The 9,904-nt window shown below is 30.8% G+C and overlaps 1 protein-coding gene across 1 annotated transcript; it reads right to left on the reverse strand.

Moving 5' to 3' along the window:
- Positions 1 to 786: 786 nt before the first annotated feature.
- LOC139523498 (collagen alpha-6(VI) chain-like) lies at positions 787 to 8,905 on the reverse strand. Its single transcript, XM_071317558.1, has 6 exons — positions 8,797 to 8,905; positions 6,888 to 6,945; positions 5,923 to 6,230; positions 4,202 to 4,505; positions 2,120 to 2,167; positions 787 to 1,439 (listed from the first exon to the last, which is right to left on the reverse strand). The coding sequence occupies exons 1-6, from the start codon at positions 8,818 to 8,820 to the stop codon at positions 1,282 to 1,284; spliced, it is 900 nt and encodes a 299-aa protein (XP_071173659.1). The 5' UTR covers positions 8,821 to 8,905; the 3' UTR covers positions 787 to 1,281.
- Between the last annotated feature and the right edge of the window lie 999 nt (positions 8,906 to 9,904).

The following is a 9,904-nucleotide window of genomic DNA, read 5'->3' on the forward strand; positions in this document are numbered from 1 at the left end:
AAACCAATTTTATTAACAGAAGCTGGAGAGATGTTATTAAGTGAATTGTTACAAGAAGGTTGTGAAAAGAACAAAGTAACATAAACGAAAATCTTAAATAAAGGCACATGTAGTATACCGCTGTTCAAAAGTCATAAATGTATTGAGAGAAAACATATCCGGGTAACAAACTAAAACCGAGGGAAACACATCAACTATACGAGAAAAACAATGAAGCAACAGAACACTGAAGTGCAACAAACGAAAAAAACACAAAAAAAAACGAAAAGGCAAACATACATAGAAACGAACTATAAGAGAACAACTGCTATATTCCTGACTTGGTACAGGACATTTAAGGGGAAAATGTGGGTTGAACCTGGGTGTGTGGCTAGCCAAAACTCCACGCTTTATGAAAATGTTAAACATACCGCTAAAATGACAAATTAGCAGTTTTAAAAAGTTTGAATTTATAGTCGTTATTAATGAGACGAGCCGCGGGCTACCCATTTATGTGTTTTTCTTTTGGGTGTGTAACTGCATTGCATCAACGCAACTTTTAATCCAACAACGCTCCAGGTGTTTTATTTTGAAGTAATCGGAAAACCTTTTTTTGGAGGAGCCAAGCAAGGGAAAAATACGCAATCTAAATATGTATGTACTGCATCTGCATGTGAAGGTGAAAGATTTGTAAAGTCAACTATTAATTTGTATTGACATTTTATTTACTAATTATTCTACATCAATAGTCTGTTAATGCAAAACATGTTGACAAAATAACAATATAATGAAGGTTATTAACTTGAAGATCTTAAAATCAAAAGTGGAACAATTATATTTTCTTTGATACATGTAGCTAGAAAATTCGAACGATCTCAAATGGTTTTCTTGTAGATTTAAAGTACTTTATTTCTTAACACTGATAAAAAAGATTAATAAGTTAAAATTTTAACGAAAATTGTAAATGTCTTTCGTCAAAAAATGAATACGCTTGAATTCAATATTAGATACTGTTCAGAAAAAGAATCAATTTTGGCATTAATGTAAACTTGATTTTTTTTTCACATCCTTTCAAAATCAAAAATACAAATCTATTTATTTAATTACTTCAAGGCTTATAAAGAGAATAATATTAATAAAAAGATTTCAAAAGCCTTTTGTCTCTTTTTCAAAACAAGTTACTTTACAAAATATATAGCAAATAAAATGACAATTTTTTGACGTAAATGAACATGACGATGTGTCCATTATCTAAGGTTGTGGTTTGGTATTTACTGGGTCTCGACCAAGTAAATCAAGGTGTTAAACACTTGGTTTGAATTTATTGCCGTATCCGTAACCATATTTAGTGCCTTTTATCAAAGATATCAGATCTTTCAAATCATTCTTCTGATTTCTGTTCACAGGATAATCTGCTGGTATCATGATTGGCATCGGTACAGGAATCAGTATACGATTTCCTACATTAGATTAGTAAACGAAAGTTATAATCTTAAAAATGTCTATCTATATACTCCTTGTATTTGCTTTGTCATATAAGCTCATATGAATAAATACGATATCAGTTATCCAGGTTGAACACGACATTTCAAAATAAAACTTACTCATAAACAACGACAGAAATAATTCAACTGACGGTTTGTTACAGTAATACAGTAATACAGTAATACATGTACATTTTATATTATTTAGCTAAATCAAATGAATGGCTCTTTTTGTCATTGAAAAATCGTTCCGATACTGGAATTTAAAATTGTTTTCAAACACCAATAAGGAAATGTTTTGTAAAAATCTCAATCTTTCGAATGCTTTTCCCAATTTTTGTTTTTACTTCACGAAAAATTCCTTGATTTTACATTCATTTAAGGAGTCATTATTTTTTTGTACTATGAAGAAATAGTAAACTAAATGTGGTTCACACTGAATAACCAAGAAAACGTGTTATCTTAAAGTTTGCACCACATTTTTTTATGTTATTTGAAAAGTAAAAACCGGTAAATAAACTTTTTCAGACAACTTTGTGAACGAAAGTGAAATATTCGTTGATGATTCTATACATAAATACATACATAAGAAAAGAAAACTATTTACTTGTCTTTTAAAATATGAAATAAAACATGTAAAACATTATTATTTCTACCTCCATTATGATGATTGCCATGTCCACCATTCTTATCAGGAAAAGCGACTGAAAAATACAAACAAGCAAAATTTTATGTTTAACCTTATATACATTATTATCAATAATGAAATACAGACTTATTGGAATGCTTGAAAGACATATTCAACATACGACACACAAAAAAACATAGATATGTCTAAATTTTGTACATAAAGTGTCGAAACCATATGTAAAGCTCAGAATATACCAGAGTGTAGTCAGGAAGTAATACCAAATTCATTTACGGATTAACAAGATATAAACAATGACATACAATGAGAGGCTGAATTAATTCAGACTATCTCCAAGACAATTTCTACGATTTATCTCTTGTTGCAATCACAGACTGGAAAAATGAATTATAAAATATTTCTTTTGCAGACCTTTGTGCTAATATTACATCTTAAAAGGGTATCGAACGGTACCAAAAGGACAGTCAAAATCAGATCGAAAATAAACTGACATCGCCATGGCTAACCAAAAAAAGCAAACAGACAAATATTAGTACAAAACAAGACACAACATAGAAAACTAACGCCTTATCGACACGAACCCCCCCCCCCCCCCAAAAAAAAAACAACAACAAAAAACAAACTGGGAGTGATCTCAGGTTCTCCGGAAGACTAATCAAATCCTGCTCCCCATGTGGCATCAGTCGTGTTTCTCGTATTATTACAAACCCGGTAAGTAGTCTAATTCGGCATGTCACATTCAGGAAAAAGAAAGGGGGTTGTAGTTATGACAAAAGGAACATATTCGATACCATCTGTGAGACGGTAATTCCATAACGGTCAACCAACTCGTGATAGCGTCCGTAAAATTTACGAAGGGATGACTTCAACTTCACTTTTATGGAACTCTCGGTTTAATTGCTGCCTTGTTAGCAGCAACACTCTATCGAGGAAATCATAACAGGAAATACAATCTTTATATTGTAATCGATTCCAAAGAGGAAAACTTCAAAAGCCATGCAAATTGGAACAAGTTATACAAGGTCCAATGAAAGTGGTAAATTCAAAGTTACTCCTAGGTCTCACAAAAATATAAACAAATGGCCTGTATCATATATTAAATGAAAATCCTAGCATTCTTATCCTGGTTAAACTTCAATAAATATATCAATGTTCTGTTTTGTATTATACATCTGTTTACATAATAATATTGGCTTTTGGAGTTTGGGGTTAATGTATTTTAATGTTATAGTTTCTTATTTGTAGTACATTTTTATTTAGTTTTGGTGCATTCTTTTAATCTTAATACTAGATGTACTTTGTTGATGGATCAAAATAATTTCAACTTATGTTCTAGTAGTTATACCTCCAAACTGACAGTAGAAAATATGGGCTATCTTTCAGTGTACAAAATGATAATTTATACCGTCTATGTACTATCACAGCAGCATTTAAAAGCTTGCAAATAATAATGTCAATTATAAACAGTATCTATATAATTTGAATTCGTATGACAAAAATAATTCAAAAAATGTGTGGAAATTAGAATAAATACGTTAGCATTTGTATGACTTAAAATTACTAGTATATAAACATTGTTCTAACATACATGGGCATTGACGTCTGTTAGCGTAGATCCAGGGAAAGGAATCTTTCTCCAGATTTTCTTTAAATTTTTGCAATAAATATTAGCCCCTAGATGTTAAGCAACCAACAATTAATTACTATATTTGTTAATTACAAAATGTCTTGTAAAGCTCAAAAGATTAGGTGAGATTCCTCAATTCCTCTAAAAAGTACTGCAACCAGAAAAGACGGGAAATAGTTTTCAAAGGTACCAGGATTATAATTTAGTACGCCAGACGCGCGTTTCGTCTACATAAGACTCATCAGTGACGCTCATATCAAAATATTTATAAAGCCAAACAAGTACAAAGTTGAAGAGCATATCAAATTATTAGCCTGCTACCTTTGAAAACTAATAAAAGAATCCGTTAAAAATATGATTTTCTACTTCAGAAAAACACAATATAGAACTTGATCATTGTACATTTTTTTATATAAATTTTTCTCGTTAGAGGTCTCATTCGAATGAGGAATTGTTACTTACCACATGCCGAATTACTGCAGGCAGCCTGCACAAGTCCTTTAACAAGATTATTCAACTCATTAAACTTATCGACACTAAACACGTTAGCTTGGCCTCCAGCTATATTCTCCAATTGGACACTGTTAGCTTGTCCAATTGAAACTACGTAGACAATGCAGTCCTTATCTTGTCTTAGTTTATTAGCTTCTTCCACAGGATCAGCCGTTCCTTCATTCTGTTCACCATCAGTTATTACAATAACAAAACATTGAGCACAATTCCTACCTATACCCTTTGCTGGGGTCAGAAAACTGGTACTTAATTCCTAAAATGTTATAGTAATTAGAATTAATTCATGACGGTTAATGTATGGATTTTATTGAAATATGCAACAAACTAATATTCTACACGAAAACAAAACTCGCCGATTATATTCGGGTATTGAATACTTATTCATTAATTTCAATTTTGTAGATATTTTTACGATTAGAAATACCATAGCTGAAGATTCAGACGGAAAAAATAAAACAACGATCAATGAAAAAAAAATAATAGAAATATATGAAATGAACTGCCGTTTATTATCAATGTCAAAGTATACAATTATGATGACAGATTCCGGTATAAATGTCAAAAAGGTTTCCAAACTCCTTTAGCGTTGCCGGGGGATATTTGAGTGGATTATGTTTTTTTTTTACTTTATATTTGGACTACTCATGAATATATTAATAAAGTTCTGTTTAGTTGGTTTTATATGCAACCATTATTATAGTATAATAGACAACAGTAAAAGACCAAAGTCATATACAGATTAATTGACAGTATAATTCATCTCTAAGATGAACATAATCTTATTAACAATTATAAATATTTTATAGAAGTGGATTATTGTATAATGTTGGTGGAAATTGTCCAGAGAGGATTTTTTATATTGCACGAGCATATTATTGCAATATATATTCTACGAATGTATTACATCTCGAGTAAAATAGTGACGATGTGAATGGTTTAACGTCTTCGTGTGGTGACCCCTATGGATTCGTACGGAGTCCGTTGATTTCATAGGGGTATCATGACGTTACATATACTATTATTTTAACTTCTATCGTAATTTATTGTATATTTGTAACATCTTTGTTGACAAAGTAACCCGATAGATTCGTCAATAGGTTCGCCACTGATACTCTTCTGATCCATTGAGGATAAGGGTAATCCCACATATCGATTTTTTTCTAATCCTCAATGGATACGTGTGGGGCAGTAGTAAACCATTTTAACTTATAATAGACGTGTATTTATCCTTTCCTGGTAAAGAAAAGGTTGAAAAACTGTTTAAACATATTGTCACTGATGACTTCAATAATTTGGAGCTGCTTTTACGCACATGCAATATGATATAGTATTGCACTTAACTTTTAGTAACGTTCTTTTTATATAATATGATGCTTCTGTAATTTCTTTTCTCAAATTCATTTCTTTAAAAAATGAATTGAAACAACAGAAAGAGATACAGGAAAACCTGATTTATCAAAAGACAAGTCAATCAAATAGGCACATTTCAATATTGATAATAAGATTATGAGGTAGTGTAGTATACAGAATAGATATGTCATAACTGTCCACAGAAAAGAAAATGCACTTACCAGATTCTTGTCATTATAATTAAAAACATTTGTAATTACACATTATTAGTCGAATCTATATAAATTTTCAATAATATTTGTTCTATTTTAAATTTATACTTTTAATGCATCCCCGATAGCTGTTCTGCTATTTGGAGCAGTTGAGAACGCCTGGATGTCATCTTTAGTTGCCTGTTTTGGATCAGCGTCGTTGTTATTATCATTCAAGTAGAAATGGGGTTTTGGAACTACCGAAAAACACAGAGCTGCAAATTGGGTACCAGTAGCTCCTACTGGGTCGAACTCATTCACAATATTTATCATAAATTCTTTCATAGCGTCAAAATTCGCTTGATTTGTTGGTGTCCCAATACTTCCACTGGTATCGTATACAAAAATCACGTCTGCAACTGCATTACATGTAGCATCTTCAATTTTAAATATATTCAATTAGATTTTAATTCATACACAATTTTTTACACAGTAAAAATATAGTTCTTATTCTCTCAATATACAAAAGAGGAAAAATAATTTCCTGTGATTTTTTGTCTCACTATTTCAACAGACAAAAAATATCAGAATAAAATCGAGAGTGTTTCAAAATTTCAATTAAGCCAGAGTAAAGTATTCCTGATTTGAATATTAAAATATATCTTTACAATTCTTTAACGTTATAAACAAATAGTTCAGTGTAACTATGAAAACGGATTAAAAAACAGTTGGTGTTTCTTTTAGCTGTAAATCTGCTGGATATCTCGTTCAAAGTTGTCCTTGAATTTTCGAAAATGTATCGAATTAACAAAAGTTTTTTTTTTTGTTAGTGTTTTTTTAGGTAGCTAATAAGATGCGATCAAAACAAAACAAAAAGTGTATCAAAGTAATTTGTGTTGATAAACACTGGACGAATGAAATATAACTACAACAAATCTACCTCAGTCTTTTCCTTATATCTATTTCTGTTTACAATATTAAATTTTAGATACTTTTTTTGGGTGATTATTTTGTTTTGCTTTGACGTCACTAAAAGTAAAAACAATTATTAAGATCACATTGAAAATTAAAATTGGATTAAAATCTGATATTACCTGTTTTCTTCGGTTTGTAATAGTAATGTGCTTCTACTGCAGCCAGTAAAACCAATACCTATAATATTTGTAAAATATTAAATATTCTCATTTCTCTGGGCTGTTATTATCTGTAAAGTCATATGAAACGAGTGGCTGGTGAAAAATAATGTTTATCCAATTTTTGAACCAATGCATGTATATACCACAAACTTAGTCTTCTGTGCATGATTTTATCATTTTGTACGCAAAAAAAAAAGTATAATCGTATTTTTTTCTCTATGTCTGTTATGAAGTGAAAATATGGAAGCTCATTAATTGTCGTGTTTTGAAGCCGTAGTTTACCGATTGTCACCTTATAGTATATAATCAACAAAGAAGCATGGATATTGAGCACGGGTATAACATTTACAATCAGATAATAATTTATTTCAGTGAGTATTGCGATCACCGGATTTTTACGAGCAGGGTCACGCTAATGTGAATATCTGGCTTAGAGTACAGATCTACTAAAAACAGGAGGGTCATACTCATATTGTACTTATGTTTTCTTCCTGTATTTGCACGTACATTACAACTGGGTTTTAAAAAATCATTCATCCATACATCCCAAAAGTCCTTCCATCTATTTTCCATCTTATGAAAAAATAATATAAGCTACTGTATGGCTAAGTACAATTTAGTTTTGACTAATTTGGCAAACTTCGAGTTATCATCCTAAATGACTAAAATGAACATCTTTAAATGGGCATTAGCAACGAGATAGAAAAAGAAACATTGCTGATGAATTATTCACTTGCAAGGGAATAATTCAACCCCAATGAATCTGTTTTCATGAGACTTTCAATTTAAATCGTATATGGATATTTGTTAATAAAATTGAAAACGGAAATGGGGAATGCTTCAAAGAGACAAAAACCCGACCAGCGCGCAGAAAACCACCAAAGGCCACTAATGGGTCTTCAATAAAGCGATATAATCCCGCATCTGGAGGCGGTCTTCAGCTGCCCTCTGAACAAGATCATGTACTAGTTCATTGAAAAAAGACGTAATAAAATCAGAAATATACAAAAGAAACTAAAATTAAAAAGGATACAAGACTAACATAGGCCAGAGGCTCGGCATTTGTGACAGGTGTTAAAATATGTTTTTTAAGATCTCAACCCTCCCCCTATACCTCTAGCGAATTTAGAAAAGGACACACTTTTATCCAGCTATTAAAAGAAAAATAATTTCAAAATTGGAAGTGAAACAAGGAAAAACACCATAAGTTGACTGATTCGATCCGAAAGAAAGTTTTTATATGTGGTTATATGCATATAACCGTCGGTAGTTAATTAGACAACGACTGACTTTGGAAAATGATGTCTTTCGGAGACAAATTTTGCAATAAAATTTAAAATTGAAACAATGACCCTCAAAGCATTTTGTAACGCTGGATACTTTTTGATTCTATGGAAATATGAAAAATTGTCGATACTTTATATCTTTTGAATCACATTAAGTTTGAATAAAACATCTAATAATGACCCTATGAGTGATAAAAAAACCCAACCTAATACCTCTTTTCTGATATGCATATAGCAGGTAATTAAAATTTAGTACGTGTTAGTTTTTACGGAAAATATAAAGCTGTTTCAATAATTGAAAGACAATTACCACAGACAAAATAACTAAATAAAAAATAAAGGTAATAACAGCCAACAAATGATACACACACAACTACAGATTGATGAACGAATACCGAATGTAAGAACAATCAAAATTCACACTAAGAAAAGTAAATAGTAACAATATATAGAGAGATAAACATTGTGTGTGTATATTTGAAAGTTATAAGATGTTGTTGTGATACAGACAGTATAATCATGTAACGCACACAACTGCACATATATGTTCATGAAATATGTGTATAAAAATTAAGACTTACCGTTATAACATTTTTGAACAACATTTTGCGATCTAAAAAAAACAATAAAAAATGGCAAAATCACTACAGACACCGTCATCTTTACATAAATAGGCAGACGCTACCAAAGGGATATACAATACGATAAGTTAAAGATAAACTAGAAACGCCATGGCTAAAAAGAAAACCGTCCAATATATCAACAACAGTATACAAAACATAGCATAGAAAACAAAAGTTGCAGCAACTCGCATATTTGGGTTTATTTGGTCCGGAAAATGCACAAAAAATAGAACATTGCTTGATTTCATTTTTACAAAATATAATTCCATTTCTGGGTACTTAGTATTCATGGTATTAGAAGAAACGGTTTTCAAAAAATGTGAATATATTAGATTAACCTTGATAACACAATTTAACTGTGATGTCTTAAAATGATTTCATAAGCAAGATTTGTAAGACAAAAATGAGCTAATTGTAAGCTAAAGTATCAAAGTGCACAAGCAAGTCACAAAATAATGTTTAGCTATTGAAAATATAGACACAAACTAGACTTACTCTTATAATATCATTTTGTGTGAATGTTGTGCTCTTTGCTATGTTTTAAATGACTATAAGATTTATAGCAGAGAATTCCCTTTTTTTTTTAAAGGTAAACATTTAACAAGTACATGAGGATCTAGAGATGTCGCAATTTGTTATGCTTCAAATGTTAGGGCATTTGTTTTTTATCTTTAGTTAAAGTTTTCTATATTTAGATCATTTTATTTATTCCGTACATCGTTCATTTCGGTATCACATTATACCATTAGCTGACCCCTGTATAAACCGGCAGTTTGTGAAAAGAACAGGCAATAAAGTAAATAGTTATATGACATTGTGGTTAGGTTCAGCCATTATTTGCATAATATTTCACTTCGGTTACTTTGCATCACTCAAAAAATCAGATTATAGCTATGGCTTATTGTTTTTCAGTTCCATCTTTGTCAAAACATTTATGCATATTTCTTGACTGCTGACTATACGTTCCTACAGTAAACAGTTAAAGTCGACACTGTAATTCAAATACAATTTTTATTTTGTGTGTTAAACTTCTTTTGGATATACTTAGTGCTAGAAAATACCGAAC

The sequence above is a fragment of the Mytilus edulis genome, chromosome 5 (genome assembly GCF_963676685.1).
Source record: "Mytilus edulis chromosome 5, xbMytEdul2.2, whole genome shotgun sequence".
Classification (NCBI taxonomy): Eukaryota; Metazoa; Mollusca; class Bivalvia; order Mytilida; family Mytilidae; genus Mytilus; species Mytilus edulis.